At 44.6% G+C, this 22,752-nt stretch overlaps 1 protein-coding gene across 2 annotated transcripts; it reads left to right on the forward strand.

Moving 5' to 3' along the window:
* The first annotated feature begins 1,993 nt into the window (after nt 1-1,993).
* SLC3A2 (solute carrier family 3 member 2) lies at nt 1,994-21,674 on the forward strand. Of its 2 annotated transcripts, none has more exons than XM_032233955.1 (10): nt 1,994-2,156; nt 2,878-3,330; nt 10,244-10,417; nt 13,814-13,914; nt 15,082-15,150; nt 15,322-15,386; nt 16,106-16,313; nt 17,820-17,963; nt 18,470-18,574; nt 19,553-21,674. In XM_032233955.1, exons 2-10 carry the CDS (start codon nt 2,886-2,888, stop codon nt 19,898-19,900), a joined length of 1,659 nt encoding a protein of 552 aa, XP_032089846.1. In that variant the 5' UTR covers nt 1,994-2,156; nt 2,878-2,885; the 3' UTR covers nt 19,901-21,674. The 2 variants fall into 2 exon arrangements, with proteins under 2 accessions (XP_032089846.1, XP_032089847.1); XM_032233956.1 differs by having other exon boundaries at nt 2,068-2,196.
* Nucleotides 21,675-22,752: the final 1,078 nt, after the last annotated feature.

Raw genomic sequence — 22,752 nt, forward strand, 5'->3', positions numbered from 1 at the left:
TTGAGGGAGCTGTCATTTTGAATGTGACGGGAAAGGGGCATTCCTAAATAGTGCGAAAGTTATCACCCTGCTCATTAAAGGCAATTAAACCGACATTTAAGTTAGCTTTTATCCAAGGGTTAAAAAAAAGTGATTCCGTTTCTTTTCTTCTTTTTTTTTCCAAGGATCCCCAATCAGCACAGAAAAATAAAGTAGGATATTTAAGCAACCGAAATGGCTCCACGTTATGAATAATCAGAATTAAGAAGAAAGCAGGTTTAAGGCATTTGACAAAACTAGGACTCTCCAAACTTAGCAACTTTTTAAAGACTTGGGGGACTTCAATTTCCAGAATTCCCCAGCCAGCTGGCTGGGGAATTCTGGGCATTGAAGTCCCCCAAGTCTTTAAAAAGTTGCCAAGTTGACTTGGGAATTCTGGGTATTGAAGTCCGCAAGTGTTGAAAAAGTTGCCAACTTGACTGGGGCATTCTGGGTATTGAAGTCCAGAAGTGTTGAAAAAGTTGCCAACTTGACTGGGGCATTCTGGGTATTGAAGTCCGCGAGTGTTGAAAAAGTTGCCAACTTGACTGGAGCATTCTGGGTATTGAAGTCCGCGAGTGTTGAAAAAGTTGCCAACTTGACTGGGGCATTCTGGGTATTGAAGTCCGCGAGTGTTGAAAAAGTTGCCAAGTTGACTGGGGCATTCTGGGTATTGAAGTCCGCGAGTCTTTAAAATGTTGCCAACTTGACTGGGGCATTCTGGGTATTGAAGTCGCAAGTGTTGAAAAAGTTGCCAACTTGACTGGGGCATTCTGGGTATTGAAGTCCACGAGTGTTGAAAAAGTTGCCAACTTGACTGGGGCATTCTGGGTATTGAAGTCCGCGAGTGTTGAAAAAGTTGCCAACTTGACTGGGGCATTCTGGGTATTGAAGTCCACGAGTGTTGAAAAAGTTGCCAACTTGACTGGGGCATTCTGGGTATTGAAGTCCGTGAGTCTTTAAAAAGTTGCCAACTTGACTGGGGCATTCTGGGTATTGAAGTCCGCGAGTCTTTAAAAAGTTGCCAACTTGACTGGGGCATTCTGGGTATTGAAGTCGCAAGTGTTGAAAAAGTTGCCAACTTGACTGGGGCATTCTGGGTATTGAAGTCCACGAGTGTTGAAAAAGTTGCCAACTTGACTGGGGCATTCTGGGTATTGAAGTCCGCAAGTGTTGAAAAAGTTGCCAACTTGACTGGGGCATTCTGGGTATTGAAGTCCACGAGTGTTGAAAAAGTTGCCAACTTGACTGGGGCATTCTGGGTATTGAAGTCCACGAGTGTTGAAAAAGTTGCCAACTTGACTGGGGCATTCTGGGTATTGAAGTCCGCAAGTGTTGAAAAAGTTGCCAACTTGACTGGGGCATTCTGGGTATTGAAGTCCACAAGTGTTGAAAAAGTTGCCAACTTGACTGGGGCATTCTGGGTATTGAAGTCCACAAGTGTTGAAAAAGTTGCCAACTTGACTGGGGCATTCTGGGTATTGAAGTCCAGAAGTCGCCAAGTTTGGAGACCCCCGTTTTCAACCCTTAAAACCCACTCCCCATCCCATCGATGCCCCCCCCCCGGGGACTACAATCCCCAAAGTGCCCAGCTATGGCACCCAGGGGGAGGGTATTATTCTCTGCCATGGGTTGAAGGTATGAACAGGTGATTCGCGCACACACGCACACCCCACTTCGTACATCTCCCCCCTCCCCAAGGAATGGAAGTCGTTCCTATGGGGCTGGATCTCATCTCTTGAGATAAAGCCTCCACGTCTAAGAGCAGTCTACCTCTGCCCAGGTAACCCACGCCGACCTCGTGGCAAAGGACCCACGCGGTTGCAATTGCCTCCCCCCCGCTCCCAACGATACCCTGGTTTCTTTGGGCCGGTGGGGGGATCTGGTTGGTAGAACCTCCCCATCCGATGGCAGTCTACCTGGAAATCTACTGGCTCCCCGTCCTACCTGGGCTGAAAGCTGCGATCCACCTTAAGGGAGCCCGGGAGGCGGATCCGTAGGGGCGGGAGGGAGAGGCGGAGGCTCTGCCTGGCTCTACTTGAGCTGCCGGCCGGCGCGATCGGGTTCCCAAATCGGATCTAACCAGATTCCCTCGCGGATCTCCAAGTCGGGGCTGCTCCGCGCCGCTTTGTTCCCAGGTAGAGCGCTTGGAAACGGGCTGGCCTTTCTTCCCTTTGGGTGTGTGTGTGTGTGTGTGTGTCTGGGGATGATGGGTGGTGTAGTAGGGCGAGCCTCGATTCCTTCTGGCAAAGGGATCAAATGCACTGAATTGTCTTCTTTTAAACCCACCCAAGATCGCTTTGAAACCCCACCGAGGGTGAGAGAGAGCGGTGCGTGGTTTTTTCACAGCCAGGTGGGGTTCCCCAGCCCATCTTCCCCATCCCCTTTGAGGATGGGGTTTGTGGTCAAGGTGCCGGCTTTCGGGGGCAAGGAACCAGCCCTGGAAAGATTGAGACCTTCCTTGTTTCCACCTTTCCTTAATATAAAATCTCTCTCCCGCAGTGAGAAATCTAGTTTTTAAGGTTCTTCCAACATTCTCTTCCTTCCGGGAGAAGAATATCTTCTCTGGGTCTGAAAAGGTCTCTAGACCGACATGGCTCCATCTTGTCTTCGCATGAGGTCTTCCCTCAGTGAGGAGTTCCCCACACTCAGAAAATTAGTTTCTCGGGGCCTTCCCTGCAAGGAGAAGACTAGCTTCTCAGGGTGTGGGAAGGTCGAGAGGGACCTTGGTCCGTCTCTCCTTAGCACGAGGTCTTCCCGCAGTGAGAAAGGAGTTTTAAGGCTCTCCCCGCGCTCAGAAAACTAGCTTCTCAGGGTCTTCCCCCCAAAAAATTTAACTTCTTGGTCTCCTTTCCGCAGGTGACACCATGAGCTCCCCCGGCGTGACCCCAGAACTGGACATGAAGGACGTGGAGCTGAACGAGATGGACCCCGAAAAGCAGCCCATGACCGCCTCCTCGCCCCTGGCTGGCTCTCCGGGCAGCCTGGGCGAGAAGAACGGGGTGGTGAAGGTGAAGATGGAGGAGGAGGAAGAGGAAGCCGAGATGGCCGCCAAGTTCACCGGCTTGTCGAAGGAGCAGCTGCTCCAGGTAGCCGGCACCCCCGCCTGGGTCCGGACTCGCTGGGCCCTCCTCATCCTCTTCTGGCTCGGCTGGCTCGGCATGCTAGCCGGAGCCGTGGTCATCATCGTGAAGGCCCCCCGCTGCAAGGATCTCCCCAAGCAGGAATGGTGGCAGAAAGGAGGGATCTACCGGATCCTGCAGGTGGAGGGCTTCCAAGATTCGGGCAGCGATGGCATCGGGGACCTGACAGGTGAGTTTGGGGCCCGAGGCTGATGGGCATTGTGATGCCAAGGAGTCCCTGACTCACTCTCGCTAGCATTCCCCTCTTTGTCCCTCTGTCTCAGTTCTCTCTGTCTTTCTCTCTCTCTCTCTCTTTCTCTCTGTCACTGTCTCTCTCTCTTTCTCTCTCTCTCTCTGTCTTTCTGTCTCTTTCTTTCTGTCTCTTAATCTCTCTCTCTGTGTGTCTCTTTGTCTCTCTCTCTCTCTGTGTCTCTTTCTCTCCCTCTCTCTCTTTCTCTCTGTCTCTCTGTCACTTTGTCTCTCTCTCTCTCTCTCTCTGTGTGTCTTTCTGTCTCTTTCTCTCTTTCTGTCTCTTAATCTCTCTCTCTGTGTGTCTCTTTGTCTCTCTCTCTCTCTGTGTCTCTTTCTCTCCCTCTCTCTCTTTCTCTCTGTCTCTCTGTCACTTTCTCTCTCTCTCTCTCTCTCTCTGTCTTTCTGTCTCTTTCTCTCTTTCTGTCTCTTAATCTCTCTCTGTGTGTGTCTCTTTGTCTCTCTCCCTCTCCCTCTCTCTCTTTCTCTCTCTCTCTCTCTCCCTCCCTCCCTCCCTCTCTCTCTCTCTCTGTCTCACTTGCTCACTCGCTTTGCTTCCTGCAGGTGGAGGGGGGGGGATCCATCCAGGTCATAGCAAAAGGGATCTCCTTACTTGGAAGTCACGGAAGATCCCGGGATCTTTTTCCAAAGGGTCTTCTAATAATGTCTAATCAAACCAGATTCGGCTGGCTTGATTGTGGCTTAGGTGGAGGGCTTTTTCCTTAAATGAGAGTTTAGGATTGGGGTTACTACTTCCTTTTCCCCCTATCCTGATATTAGATAGACGGATGGACAGACAGAGTAGATATAAATGCACACATAGTGGGTCTGGAGCAAGCTGGCTTTTAAATATAAATCCACACATGAAATGGATTTTTAAAAAAATCTACTTGCCTCGCTGCTAGATTCTGGAGCAAGCTGGTTTTTATATATAAATCCACACACAAAATGGTTTTTTTTTTTAAATCTACTTGCCTCGCTCCTAGATTTTGGAGCAAGCTGGTTTTTAAATATAAATCCACACATAAAATGGATTTTTTTTAAAAATCTACTTGCCTCGCTCCTAGATTCTGGTGCAAGCTGGTTTTTAAATATAAATCCACACATAAAATGGATTTTTTTACAAAATCTACTTGCTTCGCTCTTAGATTCTGGTGCAAACTGGTTTTTAAATATAAATCCACACATAAAATGGATTTTTTTACAAAATCTACTTGCTTCGCTCCTAGATTTTGGAGCAAGCTGGTTTTTAAATATAAATCCACAAATAAAATGGATTTTTTTAAAAAATCTACTTGCCTCGCTCCTAGATTCTGGAGCAAGCTGGTTTTTATATATAAATCCACACACAAAATGGATTTTTTTAAAAAAAGAAATCCACTTGATTTTTCTCACTCCTAGATTCTAGAGCAGGCTGGTATATATATATCTAAATCCACTGGTTATATATATAACCAGCCTGCTCCAAAATCTAAGAGCAAGACAAACCAGTGGATTTTTTTAAAAAAATGAAGCTGGAGATCCTCCAAAGGGACTGGGGGGGGGTCTCCATGGGTCATTTGGAGACTGACCACTGCTGGGGGGGCATGTGGGTGGGGGGGAGATTGCCCTGTTCCAAGTTGAAAGGACGCCATGCCGGTCGGACTGTTCTTTGCCAGTTTGAGCCGGTTTGAGCTTCCTGAGTAATTGCTGACTGGCGTTTCATCAGCTCTTGACGTCAGCCGAATAGCTGACTCAGCTCCCGGCGAGTTAGGTTGAAGGACTATGGGTTTTTTTCCCCCTTCTTTTCCCCGGTATTTCTTGCCTTTCCTATTTTTTTCTTTTATTCTTCCTTTTGTCTCATTCCTTCCTTTTTTCTCTCTCTCTCTCTCCCGTTCATTGGTTTTTCTTCCTTCCTTCTTTTTTTCCTCCCTCCTTTCTTCCTTTGTCTTCCATTCACTGTCTTTCTGTCTTTTTTCTTTCGTTCTTCCTTTCCTTTATTTCTTTCATTCCTTTTTTTTGTTTCTCCCGATCATTGGCTTTCTGCCTTGCCTCTTTTTTCCCCTCATTTCTTCTGTTCTTTTTCTTTCTCCCGTTCATTGGCTTCCCGCCTTTCCTCTCGTTTTTCATACCTTTTTTTCCTTCCGTCCTTTCTCTGCCTTCCATCGTTTTTTTTCTTTCATCCACTTCTTTCTTTCCTTCAATGCCTTTCTCTCTGTCTGCCTGTCTTTTTCTGCCTTGGCTTTCTTTCTTCTACTTTCTTTCTTTGTTTCGGGGTCTTTCTCTTTCATCTTTCTTTCTGTCTCTTTCTGTCTTTCATTTTACACGGTCTTATCCCTTCCTTCCTTCCTTCCTTCCTTCCTTCCTTCCTTCCTTCCTTCCTTCCTTCCTTCCTTCCTGGAATTTTTCAGATCTTTTCTGCTGGATTGGTGTCCCTTTGACCCTTGGCCCAAACTTTTGGGGGAATTTGTTCTGATGTTACGAAACTTCACAAACAGTGGTTGATTCTGTTCAGGGACTAGTCAGTTTCTCTGGAGTTTGTAAAGTTTCAATCTTCCGAAAGAGAAATATTCCACAATAAGAAGGTTCCAGACAGGACAGCAGCAAAAACTGGGGCATTAAAAATAAGACAATTATTCACTGTCTTTAAAAAAAAAACATATTTTTTAATTTCCATTTTCACAACATACAATCACATGTATACTATACATAGCCAGTATCATATAGTAACAAATAATGATCACATCAGTTCCTCTTGTCATCAACACCCCCCCAAAAAATAAAAACCCATTATTAGCGCTTCTGCTCTCCATACACCTCTTTCTTCTACCTCTCTCCTACTTCCTATCTTCCCTCCATCATCCCTTCCCACTCTACTTCCCCTTCCCCTCTCCCTCTCCTCTCCCTACATCCCACTCCTCCCTATCCTCCTCCTCCTCCTCCCCCCTCACCCTCTCTCCTATCCCTCTCTTCCCATCTTTCTCTCTACATTCCACTCCTCCTTATCCTCCTCCTCTTCCCCCCTCACCCTCTCCCCTCCCTCTCTTCCCATCTCCCCTCTATTTCCCACTCTTCCTCTCATTGGCGTATTTCTGCTTCTGAGCAAACTCCAATCTATGTTGATAGTATTTATACTTCCATAACAATAGACTTAGTTATAAAGAAAAAATAAGAGAAAACAGTATACATGTGCATTGTGCAATCATATTACATTAAATTCTAACACCCCTCGTAAAACCTCCCTCCCTCCTACCCTCCGCCCCCCCCCAGCCTTCCCTCCCCCCGACTTCCCAGAACCCATACACGGTATAAATATTCACTAAGTCTTGACACGCTTACATTCTTTACTCTAACTCCACCGTAAAAGCAGTTCCTGGCCCACATGTTGCCCTAGCTTGAGGACCAGAAACTTGAGTTGTTGTTTTAAATTAAGCTTCTTTCTAACATCCTTGTTAAGCAGAGCAGCCTGGTTGCCAGTTTTGCAGAGGTTGCCGTGAGAACTTCCCAACCAAAACAAGGAAACGAGATGGCTCTTGTCCTCCATTGGAGGCCCGCAAAACAACAACCTTGCGAAGTAGGGCAGGGCTAAGGAACGGTTGGTGCCGTGCCCACGCATTTTGCCCCGAGCTCCTTAACCACTGACCCAGATTGGGTCAGGACTTTGTGGGTTTTGAAGCGGAGGCGTTTTGGGATGACGGGTACCGCCACGCCCAAAACCGGAATGCCAAATTCAAACCAGTTCAAACTTGATGAGAGCCCCAGTCAAAAGAATAGATATTTTTGACTTGAAGGATGGGAAAGGAAGATGACACACCGGGATTGGATTGATGCATTTCTCAGGAGAGCGGCCCATTATAGAACATTAAGGTCAGTGGGGTTCTGGGAGGTCATCTAGTCCAACCCCCCCTGCTCAAGGGTGCAAATTCACCCTTCAATGTGCCTTCGAAAGGATGTGATTTGCAGCTGGATTTCTCTGTCTTTAAAAAAAATTCCCCACGGTGTCATTTTGCAACTTACCCGCACAAGTAGCCGGCGAAAGCCATTTTTAACTTCAATTCAGAATAGAGCCGGAAGGGACCTCCGGAGGTCTTCTAGTCCAACCCCTTCCTCAGGCAGGGGACCCTGTGCTATCTGAGTCCAATCTCTTCTTTAAAACCGCCAGTTTGCAGCAAATACAGAGGCTGGGGGAATTGGTTTATCTATTTTCCTGTCTTTTGCCCATGTCCTCTTTTGCCATCTCCTGACAAGCACAGTCCACGGGGGGACCCAGATTCACTTAAACGACCGTGTCACTAACTTAAGAACAATGATTCACTTAACTACTGTGGCAAGAAAGGTCGTAAAATAGGACATGTCTCACTTAACAACAGAGAAGCTGAAAGAGTGAACTTGCAAAGGATAAGGATTCCTTGTGTGTCCAAATCACTCTTGGCCAATAAAGTATTCTATTCCATTATTTCTTATTCTATTCTGTTCTTTCATTCTTCTGTTCTATTCCTATTCTATTATATTCTTTTCTTTCATTCCTTCTGTTCTATTCTTTTATTCCTCTATTCTATTCTATTCCTATTCTATTCTATTTCTATTCTATTCCTATTCTATTCTATTCCATTATTTCTTATTCTATTCTATTCTATTCCATTATTTCTTATTCTATTCTATTCTTTCATTCCTCTACTCTATTCTTTCATTCTTCTGTTCTATTCCTATTCTATTCTTTTCTTTCATTCCTCCTGTTCTATTCTTTCATTCCTCTATTCTATTCTTTTCCTATTCTATTCCTATTCTATTCTATTCTTTCATTCCTCTATTCTACTTCTATTCTATTTTCTATTCTATTCTATTCCTATTCTATTCTTTCATTCCTCTATTCTACTTCTATTCTATTCTATTTTCTATTCTATTCCTATTCTATTCTTTTATTCCTCTATTCTATTCCTATTCTATTCTATTCCTATTCTATTCTTTCATTCCTCTATTCTACTTCTATTCTATTTTCTATTCTGTTCTATTCTATTCTTTCATTCCTCTATTCTATTCTATTCCTATTCTATTCTATTCCTATTCTATTCTATTTCTATTCCTATTCTATTCTTTCATTTCTCTATTCTACTTCTATTCTATTCTATTTTCTACTCTATTCCTATTCTATTCTTTTATTCCTCTATTCTATTCCTATTCTATTATTATATTATATTATATTATATTATATTATATTAATTATATTAATTATTATATTATATTATATTATATTATATTATATTATATTATATTATATTATATTATATTATATTATATTATATTATATTATATTATATTTATTATATTATATTATATTATATTATATTATATTATATTATATTATATTATATTATATTATATTCTTTCATTCCTCTATTCTACTTCTATTCTATTCTATTTTCTATTCTATTTTCCTATCCTATCCTATCTCACCCCAGCCTTTTCTCCCCGCTACAAATTTAACCCCCGCCCTCCCACCCAAAGTTGCTGTCATTTGCTGGGGCAGCTTTGCTGTGGAACGCAGAAAAGGAGGGCAAAAATTTCCAGAGCGCCGGGAGAGAGAAAGGAAAAAAAAAGACAGCTCTTCTTTTGTGCAGTTGAAGCCAATGCGAGTTGGCTTGCTGAATAAATTCTCCGCCTCGTTACCTTCGGGATTAAGTGCGGATCACGGTAGCCAGGAAACGGTTCAACGGAGCAAGTGAAAGGATTAAGAAAAAGGGGGGGGGGGAGCGGGAGGAAATCCAACAATTGCTCACTCCGACTGGCAATGTGTAACCTTGAGCAAAGAGTTAGACAGCGTTCGGCACGGATGTTTTGCACGCACAGTTTATACAACCACCATCTGGGATGCTGGCCAGAACAAACTAAGATTTGTTCTCCTTCCAGCTCTGGATGACACGGAATTAAGTGAGACATTTTGTTAATAGCACTAGCAATAGGCCTTAGACTTATATACCACTTCATGGTCCTTTCACAGGCCTCTCTAAGCGGTTTACAGAGTCAGCCTCTTGCCCCCCAACAATCTGGGTCCCCATTTGACCCACCTCGGAAGGACGGAAGGCTGAGTCAACCTTGAGCCGGTCGGGATTGAACTGCTGGCAGTGGGCAGAGTTTGCCTGCAGGAAAGAAGGAAGGACTAGCAATAGCCCTTAGATTTATATACCGCTTCATAGTGCTTTCACAGCCCTCTCTAAGCGCTTTACAGAGTCAGCCTTTTGCCCCCCAACAATCTGGGTCCCCATTTGACCCACCTCGGAAGGACGGAAGGCTGAGTCAACCTTGAGCTGGGGAGATTCGAACTGCCGAACTGCAGCTAGCAGTCCTCTGAAGTAGCCTGCAGTGCTGCTCTCTACCCACTGCGCCACCTTGGCTCTCTTAAGTGAGTTTTGCCCCACTTTACAACTTGGTGAAGCAAATCACCGCAGCCATTAAAGGAGTCACACGGTTGTTAAGTGAATCTGGCTTCCCCATTGACTTCGCTCGTCAGAAGCCCCCCCCCTCCTCCAATGGGACACAAACACCCCCGGGATGCTGCGACCGTCATAAATACCAGTCAGTTACCAAGATCTGAATGTTGATCACTGTGACCGTCACAAGTACGAGGATCAATCATAAGCCACTTTTTTTTTCAGTGCCGTGATAATGTTCGGCGGTCACTAAATGGGACAGTTGTAAGTCAAGGACCGCCTGTATTGTCTCCTCCCATTGAATCTCACCTGTTGTTTTGCGGAAAATGGTCCATGTGGATCTTATTACAGATTTGCAGGAAACTTGCTTTGAAAGGCCTCAAAAATGTGTTTTTTCCCCCTCTGCATTCTGGTAAACTTGGTTTCTTTTTCTCTTTTTCTTTTTAGGGGTGAAAGACAGGATGCAGTATTTAAGTACTCTGAAGGTGAAAGGTTTTGTCATCGGGCCTCTTCACGTCAATCCCGTGGACCAGCCGGACAGCACCAACCTCCAAGACGTTGACCCAAAACTGGGCACCTTGCAAGATTTCCAGCTTGTTTTAGAAGCTGCCAAGAAAAAAAGTAAGTGGCGAAAAATACATTTAAATAGATAATCATGAGTTTAATATACGGACTTAATAATCAAGAATATATGTATTGAATAATGGCTCAGGGGTGAAGACGTGATCAGTGGGTGCAGCAAAATTTCACAAACTGACTACCTACAACGCCATGACCGTGTTGCTAAGAGCATTCACTGGAAATTGTGCCAAAAGTTTGGATTTGAGTACAGCAAAAACCACTGGGACCATCAGGTTGAGAAGGTTTTAGAGAATGAGAAAGTCAAGATCTTGTGGGACTTCAGAATCCAGACTGACAGGGACTTGGCCCACAACACACCTGACATAACAATAGTTGAAAAGAAAAAGGTATGGTTCATTGACATTGCAATACCTGGAGATGCACGGATTGAAGATAAACAGCAAGAAAAAAATCACAAAGTACCGGGACTTGCAAATTGAAGTTGAGCGACTGTGGAAAAAGAAATCGTGTGTTGTCCCGATTGTAATTGGAGCCCTTGGAGCAATACCTAAAGGGCTACCTCGCTATTTGGGAATTTTAAATTTATCAGACTTGAACATTCTGATTCTACAAAAAAACACCCTACTTGGAACAGCTTATATCCTCCAACGTTACCTTAACAGTTCCTAGGTCCTTGGTTAGGACTCGAGCTGTTGAGCTACCAAGCAGCCCCAAAGGCTGTGAATCTCACCAAAGATTAACCAAATGGTGGTGGTGGTGGTGGTGGTGGTAGTAGTAGTAGTAGTAGTAGTAGTAGTAGTAGTAGTAGTAGTAATAGCAGCAATAGGGTTGTAATAATAATAGTAATATTAGTAATGTTGTTGGTTAGGACTTGGACTGTTTTTACCAGTCCTAGACTGTGCATCGAATTGAAGAGTAAATCAACAATAACAACAATAATAATAATAACTCAACTGCTGTAAAAAAAATTGCGCAGACTGATTATAAATTGCGGCACAATTCAGTAGCACAAATGATCCATTGGAATTTGTGCAAAAATTATAATATTAAAACAGCCACAAACTGGTGGGAACATCAGCCTGAAAAAGTCACTGAAAATCAGATGGCCAAGATCTTGTGGGATTTCCGCATACAAACAGACAAAACACTGGCGCATAATACACCAGACATCACACTGGTTGAGAAAAATAAGGTCACAATCATAGATATTGCAATACCAGGTGATAGCAGGGTCGCCGAGAAGGAACATGAAAAAATAGCAAAATACCAGGTCTTAAAAATCGAAATTCAACGACTATGGCACAAATCAGCAGTGGTAATTCCAGTGGTAATTGGTACACTGGGTGCTATTCCAAAAGCACTGGAATTACATTTAAAACAGTTTAAAATTGTCAAAATCACCATCAGGCAAATGAAAAAAGCCGCACTGCTTGGATCTGCACGCATATTACGAAAATACGTTACGACGTCCTGGGTGGGGCCCGACTAGAAACCAATGCCAAATCCGGCGAAACCACTGGCCGCTGTGATACAATTGTATGATAATAATAAAAATAATAAAAAATAATAATGTCTATGATGTTTAAACATCTGGCTGAGTGTGCAAGGAACTGTAAGAAGGATAATAATCTCCACAATACTGTTTATGTACCACTATGCCCAAATAACGTTTATTTTGTGCTTTACAATACATTAAAAACAATTTTATTGATTTTTTTTGCCAAAAGAAGGAAGACTATTTTTGGGAATGTCACTTGTTACACAATTCCATGGGAAATATTCCTCTTTAATTCCTTTCCCATTGTCTGTATTGTTTCTCAATCCACCTCAGGTGTTTTGTAAGTTCTGAAGTAGGTGAACAAACAAGGAAGTGCAGTGTCTGTATATTTCACAGCTAAGGCTGTGTAAATATTAATTTAATTTAATTCAGACACCCTTCAAACAATGCTTTGTCGATTGGCTCATCCTAGCATTAGGTTAGATTTTTCAACCCGCTCTCTTTATTTCTGTTTTTGGCTCTTTGGGCCCGCCCCAAAAACCTAATGGAAATAAAAGTTAAAACAACAACAATTGAATAAGGTGTGACTTTTGGGACTGTTTTTCACACTTAACAACTGTTGCAGCATGCCCATGGTCACTTGATCAAAATTCAGCCTCTTGGCAACTGACTCGTCCTGCGATCCCCTTTCTGACCTTCTGACCAGCAGACTCAATGAGGAAGCCTGATTCACTTAACAACCGTGTGACTAAGTTAACATCCGAGGTGATCCACTTAACAGCTGTGGCAAGGAAGAGTGTAAAATAGGGCAAAAACTTCCTTAACAATGGTCTCGCATAACGATATAAATTTTGGCGCCCAGTTGAGGACGTAAGCTGGAGTTGATCTGAGTAGAATTTTACGGAATGATTGGAATAGAATAGAATAGAATAGAATAGAATATCAAATAGAATAGAATAGAAAAAAGAATAGAATAGAAAAGAGAATAGAATAGAAAAAAGAATAGAATAGAAAAAAGAATAGAATAGAAAAGAGAATAGAATAGAAAAGAGAATAGAATAAAGTAGAATAGAGTAAAATATAGAATAGAATATGCAACAGAATAGAATATACAACAGAATAGAATATACAATAGAATAGAATAGAAAATAGAATAGAATAGAAAAAAGAATAGAATAAAGTAGAATAGAGTAAAATATAGAATAGAATATACAATAGAATAGAATATACAATAGAATATACAATAGAATAGAATAGAAAAAAGAATAGAATAGAAAAGAGAATAGAATAGAAAAGAGAATAGAATAGAAAAGAGAATAGAATAGCAAAGAGAATAGAATAAAGTAGAATAGAGTAAAATATAGAATAGAATATGCAACAGAATAGAATATACAATAGAATACAATAGAAAATAGAATAGAATAGAAAAAAGAATAGAATAGAAAAGAGAATAGAATAAAGTAGAATAGAGTAAAATATAGAATAGAATATACAATAGAATAGAATATACAATAGAATAGAATAGAAAAAAGAATAGAGTAGAAAAAAGAATAGAATAGAAAAGAGAATAGAATAGAAAAGAGAATAGAATAGAATAGAGTAGAAAGAGTAAAATATAGAATAGAATATACAATAGAATAGGAGTAAAATATAGAATAGAATGGAATAGAATAGAATAGAAAACAGAGTTGGAAGGGACCTTGGAGGTCTTCTAGTCCAACCCCTGCTTAGGCAGGAAACCCTTCGCCACTTCAGACAAATGGCTATCCAACATCTTCTTGAAAACATCCAGTGTTGGGGCATTCACAACTTCTGGAGACAAGTTGTTCCACTGATTAATTGTTCTAACTGTCAGGAGATTCCTCCTGAGTTCTAAGTTGCTTCTCTCCTTGATTAGTCTCCTTATTTGTTGTAATGTAACATGTCTCTCTTTTCAGATGTGAAGGTTATCTTGGACCTGACCCCTAACTATCATGGCCAGTTACCCTGGTTTAGCCGAGATGTATGGCTTGAGGGGGATTTCCAGAACAAAATGAAAGTAAGTGAAGGAAAGCATGTCTCCCCGCAAAGGAAAACCTGTGTGTGTGTGTGTGTGTGTGTGTGTGTGTGTGTGTGAGAGAGAGAGAGAGAGAGAGAGAGAGAGAGAGAGAGAGAATGACAATTAAGTCCCTTTTAATAATGTAAACAATAGAGCCAAAAGACGAACAGGATGCAAGCATTTCTTATTGATTCATCAGTCAATCAAGAAATTGCAATAACACGGTTAAAAACAGCCTCTAATATAAGCTCTAGCAGCAAAAGCATGAATTAAGCCTATAAAATAAATATAAATATATTAGGAGGATCTAATCAGGGAGTGTGCAGTTGATACAAGTAGCCCTTGCATTTACAGCTTCTCATTGACTAAAAGTGTGACTTATGACTGTTCCTCACAGTTACGATGTCGCAGTATCCCCCACTCTGATCAAAACCAACATGTCTTTTCAACGGTTGGTTAATTATTACTATAGGTAGCTAAATACCCGTGCTCCACTACACTGGGCCCATTGGTCCTCTTCTATTCCCTTCTCTCCCTCAGGATTGCCCCACAGAGGCCTCTCCTATCTTATTCCCTTCTCTCCCTCAGGATTGCCCCACAGAGTCTTCTCCGAACTCTCTCCCTCCGTCTAACTCCTTAGAATCAGAGCATTTTTTCAGGTGGGGAGAGGGAGTAGAATGTCTAAACTCCCAGCCCGCAGCCCGGATGAGTCACGCTCTGGCCGTGCCCACACCCAAGTGGCAGTTGGAACAGAGTTCTTTTCAGGTGGGGAGGGGAAGTAGAACATCTTACCTCCTTAGCATCAGAGCGTGCTAATAATAATGTAAGAAATACTAATTATGTGAGGTTCATTTGGAAAAACCCTTTCTTAGCGTGAGCACTTAGAAGCGAAGAGGAACCTATTTGCCAAATTTCAAATTTGTAGGCTTGACGGTTTTGGAGTTTTTGTAATGATGCGTGAGGGGTATTTTGCTTACGTGTGTGTGTGTGTTTGTGTGTGTTTGTGTATTCTATATTTGCTAATGGAGCTCGATGAAAACCGATTTTATTATTATTAATTGGCCAAGATTCATGGGGAAGTAAAACCAATTGTCACGGCTAGGGTTGGCGGGGATCACTGAGGACTATTAACTTGTCTCATTCTCTTCTTGACATTCTACCCTACAGGAAGCAATCCAGTTTTGGCTGAGGAAAGGTGTCTCCGGAATCCAGTTCGGAAGCATCGAGCATTTGAATGTAAGCAGATTGCCCCTCCTCAGCCCCCTTCCCATTCGGCATCTGCTGTCCCTTTTAATTTCTATTTCTTTGGGGGGGGGGGCTTGCAAGGGGAAGAAAATCGGGGTGCTAAAACCTGGGAGGGGGCCCTCCAGTCTCAACCAACACCTCTCAATCCTGTTTATTCGACAGGATCCCCAACTCTTTAGTGAGTGGAAGAACATAACGGAACAAGAGGCTGTTGATGATCAGCCTGGGTGAGTTAAAAACAGGCACATTTCTTAAGAAATCGTTTTCCTTTCTTTTTTCCTTTCTTTTCTTTTCTTTCGTTCTCTCTCGTTCCCTCCCTCCCGCCCTCCTTTCCTTCCATCTTCTTTCTTTTATTCAATCTTTCCTTTTTCTTTTATCTTTCTTTCTTCCTTCCTTCTTTCCATCCTCCTCCTATCTTCCTTCCTTCCCCTCCTCCTTTTCTTTCCTTCCTTCTTTCCTTTTCCTCCTTTCTTTTCTTTCCATCTCCCTTCTTTCTTTCATTCCATTTTTTCCTTACCTTTCTTTCCTTCTTCCATCCTTCTTTCTTTCCATCCTCCTCCTATCTTCCTTCCTTCCCCTCCTCCTTTCCTTTTCTTTCCTTCTTTCCTTTTCCTCCTTTCTTTTCTTTCCATCTCCTTCCTTTCATTCCATTTTTTCCTTTCCTTTCTTTCCTTCTTCCGTCCTTTCTGTCTTTCCCTCTTCTTCTCCACTCATTTCCCTTTATCTTCCCTTCCTTCCCCTCCTCCTTTGCTTCCTTCCTTCTTTCTTTCCTTTTCTCCTTTCCTTTCCTTCCTTCCTTCCCCTTCCCTTTCTTCTTTCTTTCTTTTCCTCCCCTTCCTCATTTTTCCTTCCCTTTCCTTCCTTCCATCTTGCATTCTGCTCCCGGTTGTCGCCGTAAGTCGAGGACCACCTGGAGACATCCCCCTCTTCGCTTCTTCTCTTCCAGGGTTCTGATTGCCATGACCAGTCGTAAGGATGCTCAAGGGATTTTCTCGCTTCTGAACGAAACCACAGGGGTGAACATGCTAACCAGCCAGTATCTTCAGGAGCTGGTGAAGCCTGAAGGGAAAGACACCACCACGCTGGGACTCACGGCCCAAACCCTGATCAACGATTATATCCAAGAAGCAGGAAACCGATGGCCCAGTTGGAGCGTAAGTGTCAGCTTGAGATATTTAAAGGAGAATATTTGTAGCTCGGAGTTCAAATGTGGAACCTTTGGTGCTTTCTGAGCTTGGGGGGGGTGGTTCTTGCAGATGTTTCATAGCCCAACTAGGTAACATCAGTGCTAGAAAGGAGTGGGATTTGGGAGGGGCAGGAGGAGGAAGAAGAGGAGGAGGACTGTGAGATCCTTGGTGCTCTCTGACCTTAGTTTTCTTGCATGACCCAACTAGGTAATAGCCTCAGTGCTAGAAGGGTTGAGGAGAAAGAGGATGGGGAGGGGGGAAGGAGGAGGACTGTGGGCTCCTTGGTGCTCTCTGAGCTTGGTGGTTTCCTTGAAGACGTTTCATGGCCCAACTAGGTAGCATCATCAGTGCTACCATAGAAGAGAGTGGGGTTTGTAGAGAGAAGGAGGAGGAAGATAGCAGTTAAGACTTATATACTGCTTCATAGGGCTTTCAGCCCTCTCTAAGCGGTTTACAGAGTCAGCATATTGCCCCCAACAATCCGGGTCCTCATTTTACCCACCTCGGAAAGATGGAAGGCTGAGTCAACCCTGAGCCGGTGAGATTTGAACTGCCGAGCTGCAGAACTGCAGTCAGCTGAAGTAGCCTGCAGTGCTGCATTTAACCACTGTGCCACCTCGGCTCCTTAGAGACTGTGGGAGTTCTTGGTGCTCTCTGAGCTGGGTGGGTTTTCTTGGAGACATTTCATAACCCAACTAGGGAGTTGTGAGTGGTACAAAGGGAATGGGGATTGTGGGGAGGAGGAGGAGGAGGAGAAAAAGGAGGAGGGGGGAGGAGAAGAAGAATAAGGAGGAGGAGGAGAAGAATGAGGAGGAGGAGAAAAAGGAGGAGGAGGAGGAGGAGGAGAAAAAGGAGGAGGAGAATGAGGAGGAGGAGGAGAAAAAGGAGGGGGAGGAGGAGAATGAGGAGGAGGAGGAGAAAAAGGAGGGGGAAGAGGAGAATGAGGAGGAGGAGGAGAAAAAGGAGGAGGAGAAGAATGAGGAGGAGGAGAAAAAGGAGGAGGAGGAGGAGGAGGAGGAGGAGAAAAAGGAGGAGGAGGAGGAGAAGAATAAGGAGGAGGAGAAAAAGGAGGGGGAGGAGAAGAATAAGGAGGAGGAGGAGAAAAAGGAGGGGGAGGAGAAGAATAAGGAGGAGGAGGAGAAAAAGGAGGGGGAGGAGGAGAAAAAGGAGGAGGAGAAGAATAAGGAGGAGGAGGAGGAGAAAAAGGAGGAGAAGAAGAATGAGGAGGAGGAGAAGAATGAGGAGGAGGAGAAGGAGGAGGAGGAGAACTGTGGGGTCCTTGATGCTCTCTGAGCTTGGCGGTTTCCTTGAAGACGTTTCATGACCCAACTGGGTAACGTCATCAGCACTAGTGTGAATTCCCTCTGTGGCTCTTGCACTCATCCTTACCCAAACTTTCGGGACACTGACTCAGCTCGGTTTTCTCTGCTGGGATGCTAACGGCCTCTCTTTTTTCTTTTTCTTCTTCCGCAGATGGGTAGACCAGATTTTGGACATTTGGCCCAATCTATGGGGGAACAGTTGCTTCGGCTCCACCATCTCCTCTTCTACACTTTGCCCGGGACGCCCTTCACCGATTACGGAGATGAAATTGGCCTACGGGACATGCCGGGACAGGTAAGATCAGCCATAGGAGGTGGCCAACTTTGGACAACATGGGCAGTGGTGGGATTCAGCCGGTTCGCACCTATCCGCAAGAACCGGTTGGTAACTTTCTAAGCAGTTCGGAGAACCGCTTGTTGGAAGAAACCTCCGTTTGATATTTTTCCCCACTTTGCAGGGCTAATCCTGTAAGGAAGGCAGGAATTCTGGTGTTTTTATTAGCTTAATTTTTATTGCCCTGTTTACGAAACTGCCTCTCCGGTTAACCCTTATTGCATTGTAACAGCCAACGCGAAGCCGCCATCGACGTGAGTGACATTGAATTGGCCACACCCACCCAGTCACATGACCACTGAGTCCCACCTACCCAGCTGGTCATTAGGACAGAGAACCGGTTGTTAAATTATTTGAATCCCACCACTGGACATGGGGGTGTATAACTCTGTGTGCTCAACGATGGAGGATAGGGGGATATTTTGCTGGCTTCTCCCAGCAACAATCCTCTTTAATTTCCCCTCCAGCCCGCGACATCCAACATCACACGCATGCAGTGGGACAACTCGGCCAATTACGGATTCTCCAGAGGGGGGCAACAGCTGGATGAAGGCAGCAACGTCACCGTGCAGGTAAGAAAAAACCGTGGGAGAGAAGCTAATTTTGCAGGAACGGGGAAAAAAAAATTGGGACCGAGATTCAGGGCCAAGAGGGTAGGAAGCAGGAGTTCTAGTTCCACCTTAGGGATGAAAGCCAGCTGGGCGACTTGGGACCAATTACTAGGAGACAGGGAGTTCTAGTTCCGCCTTAACTATGAAAGCCGGTTGGGTGACTTTGGGCCAATCACCAGGAGATGGAGAGTTCTAGTCCTGCCTTAGGGATGAAGGCCAGCTGGGTGACTTGGGACCAATTACTAGGAGACAGGGAGTTCTAGTCCTGCCTTAACTATGCAAGCTGGTTGGGTGACTTTGAACCAATCACCAGGAGATAGAGAGTTCTAGTTCGGCCTTAGGGATGAAGGCCAGCTGGGTGACTTGGGACCAATTACTAGGAGACAGGGAGTTCTAGTCCCGCCTTAACTATGAAAGCCAGCTGGGCGACTTGGGACCAATTACTAGGAGACAGGGAGTTCTAGTTCCGCCTTAACTATGAAAGCTGGTTGGGTGACTTTGGGCCAATCACCAGGAGATGGAGAGTTCTAGTCCTGCCTTAGGGATGAAGGCCAGCTGGGTGACTTGGGACCAATTACTAGGAGACAGGGAGTTCTAGTCCCGCCTTAACTATGAAAGCTGGTTGGGTGACTTTGGGCCAATCACCAGGAGATGGAGAGTTCTAGTCCCGCCTTAGGCATGAAAGCCAGCTGGGTGACTTGGGACCAGTCACCAGGAGACAGGGAGTTCTAGTCCCGCCTTAACTACGGAAGCCGGCTAGGTGACTTTGGTCCAATCACCAGGAGGTGCTTGGGAAGCCTCAGTCAGAACAATCCCCATCGTTCGATTGCAAAAGGCAGCTTGTCTCGGAACAGCTTCTAGGTGACAACACCAGGCGCGAGAAAGCTAGAAAAAATATTATAAACCCCCCCCCCCCATTGCCCGGTTTTTCTTTTCCAGGCGCAGCAGGGCCACAAGGGCTCCCTCCTGAGCTTCTTCCAGGAGCTGAGCGAGCTTCGAACCAAGGAACGCTCCCTCCTGCACGGCGACTTTCACCTGGTGCAAGGCTCGAACACGTCCGTCTTCTCCTACCTCCGGGTCTGGGACCAGAACAAGCGGTTCTTGGTGGCGCTCAACTTCGCCCCGCAAGAGAGAACCGTCTCCCTCCTCCACTCTCACCTCCCAGCCCAAGTAGAGGTGGAGCTCAGCACCCACCCCAGCCGGGAGAAGACGACGCTGGATCTGCAGAACTTGAAGCTGCTCCCGTCGGAAGGGCTCCTTCTCAGCTTCCCCTACGTGGCCCCCTAGTCGGTCTTCTCCCGGACCCCTTTTCCAGGAGGAGGTGTGCCTTGAATTCCTCAAAAGAAGACACTCCAGCTAAGGATGTCTCTCCGGAACTTGCTAACGTCCTTCTTCTCTATCCAACCAAGGATGTCCCTCCAGAACTTGCTAATGTCCTTCTTCTCTATCCAGCTAAGGATGTCCCTCTGGAACTTGCTAACGTTCTTCTTCTCTATCCAACCAAGGATGTCCCTCCGGAACTTGCTAATGTCCATCTTCTCTATCCAACCAAGGATGTCCCTCTGGAACTTGCTAATGTCCTTCTTCTCTATCCAACCAAGGATGTCCCTCCGGAACTTGCTAATGTCCTTCTTCTCTATCCAACCAAGGATGTCCCTCCAGAACTTGCTAATGTCCTTCTTCTCTATCCAACCAAGGATGTCCCTCCGGAACTTGCTAATGTCCTTCTTCTCTATCCAACCAAGGATGTCCCTCCGGAACTTGCTAATGTCCTTCTTCTCTATACAACCAAGGATGTCGCTCCAGAACTTGCTAATGTCCTTCTTCTCTATCCAACCAAGGATGTCTCTCCAGAACTTGTTAATGTCCTTCTTCTCTATCCAACCAAGGATGTCCCTCCGGAACTTGCTAATGTCCTTCTTCTCTATCCAACCAAGGATGTCCCTCCGGAACTTGCTAATGTCCTTCTTCTCTATCCAACCAAGGATGTCCCTCCGGAACTTGCTAATGTCCTTCTTCTCTATCCAACCAAGGATGTCCCTCCAGAACTTGCTAATGTCCTTTTTCTCTATCCAACCAAGGATGTCCCTCCGGAACTTGCTAATGTCCTTCTTCTCTATCCAACCAAGGATGTCCCTCCGGAACTTGTTAATGTCCTTCTTCTCTATCCAACCAAGGATGTCCCTCCGGAACTTGCTAATGTCCTTCTTCTCTATCCAACCAAGGATGTCCCTCCGGAACTTGCTAATGTCCTTCTTCTCTATCCAACCAAGGATGTCCCTCCAGAACTTGCTAATGTCCTTTTTCTCTATCCAACCAAGGATGTCCCTCCGGAACTTGCTAATGTCCTTCTTCTCTATCCAACCAAGGATGTCTCTCCAGAACTTGCTAACGTCCTCCTTCTCTATCTCCCTGCCTTTGTAACCCCGTAGCTCAGCCCTTCCTAGACCCCAGGCTCCCAATTCCCACAACCATCTGGCCAAAGGAACGTTGGCGTGGCTCCTCACACCACCTTAAGAGGCTGAAGTTGGTCAAGGTCACCTCTTTTCCGTGAACATTCCTGGATCTGCCTCTTATTTTCTCCTAAAAAATTGGAGGTTTTGGCAGGTCACTCTCTGAGACAGAGGGAGGCGTGAACCTCCATTCTCTCCAGCTGGAGGTTCAGTGAAACGATGGGCGACGTTTCTCAATCTTGGCCACTCTTAAGACGGGGGGGGGGGGACTTCAACTCCCAGAATCCCCCAGCCAGAAGTTCCCATGGTTGAAATACTCTTAATCCCAGAGTGAAACCTTTGCCTCGGTTCTGGTGCTAACACACATACAGACATAAACACACAAAGACACACACACACACACACACACACACATCCCATCTTCAGTTGTGGTTCTGCAGTTTTCAGTTCTGTAATCTCTTCCTGATCCCCAGTGTGAATTTTCTCCTATCAGTGTCTGGCCCACCCACCCCTTTGAAAGATCTTCTGTCTGTCTAATAAAGTGTGCAAACTTCCTGTGTTTTGCTGTGGGGAACCAGTTTTAATAAATCTCTCTCTTTGCTTTGAGACTTATCTGGTTTCTGTTGAGTAGGGTGGAATCTAAGGATACGTGTCCGTCATTTTTAAATCCCTATGTGGTTTGGTTCAGATCATATCTGGTTGAAGGAAGGGAACCACTATCTCTTCCTTCCTTCCTCCCTTTCCTTCCTTCCCCCTCCCTCCCTTCCTCCTTCCTTCCTCCCCTCCTCCTCTTTCCTTCCTTCCTCTCTTCCCTTCCGTCCCTTTCCTTTCCCCCTCTCCCTCCTTCTTCTCCCCTTCTATCAGTTTCCTTCCTTTCCCCCTCCCTCCCTCCCTTTCCTTCTTTCCTTCTTCCCCTCGCTTCCCTTTCATCTCTTTCCTTCCTCCCCTCCCCTTTCTTCTGTCCTTTTCCTTCCTTCCTTCCTTCCTTCCTTCCTTCCTTCCTTCCTTCGGAAAGGATTATGGGTATGGTGCTGCAACGGATATATACAGTATACGTATTCAGCCATGTGCATCCTGATTCCTGACATTAAATCTGCTTTTGAAGTAGATATTTTTTAGATCAGCACCTTCCCAGAAGGCTCTGGATTTGCAGCAGATGGGACTTGTAGTCCGATGTATCCCACAAAGTTCCCATCCTGAAATAGTGCTGCAGTATCTCTCAACTTTCAATCATTATAAGCTGAGTGGACTTCAACTCCCAGAATTCCCCAGCCCGCCTGCCTGTCTGCCTGCCTGGGATGGGGAATTCTGGGACTTGAAGTCCACCCATCTTAATTACTGAGATAGTGAAACACTGCTCATTCATTCTCAAGGTCCCTTTGCATTAACTAATGTTAGCTTCAATGGCTATTTTAAATACTTAATTGAATTACTACTAACTAAACATTTTAAAAAAATATTCATCAACAGAGGAGTATTATTGGCTGGCTGTCTTATTTTGGAAAAAGAAAAATATTATTAAAAACAAATTTAAATTTTGCAAATTTAAGATTGATGGATTTAAACTCCCAGAATTCCCCAGCCAGCTGGGAAATGAAGTTACGACCTTAAATATACTCCTCCCCTTTAATAGCCACACATTCTTTGGGCGGCTTCCCCTTTAAATCTCCCTCTCTTTATTGACAG

The sequence above is a fragment of the Thamnophis elegans genome, chromosome 17 (genome assembly GCF_009769535.1).
Source record: "Thamnophis elegans isolate rThaEle1 chromosome 17, rThaEle1.pri, whole genome shotgun sequence".
NCBI classification, from domain to species: Eukaryota; Metazoa; Chordata; class Lepidosauria; order Squamata; family Colubridae; genus Thamnophis; species Thamnophis elegans.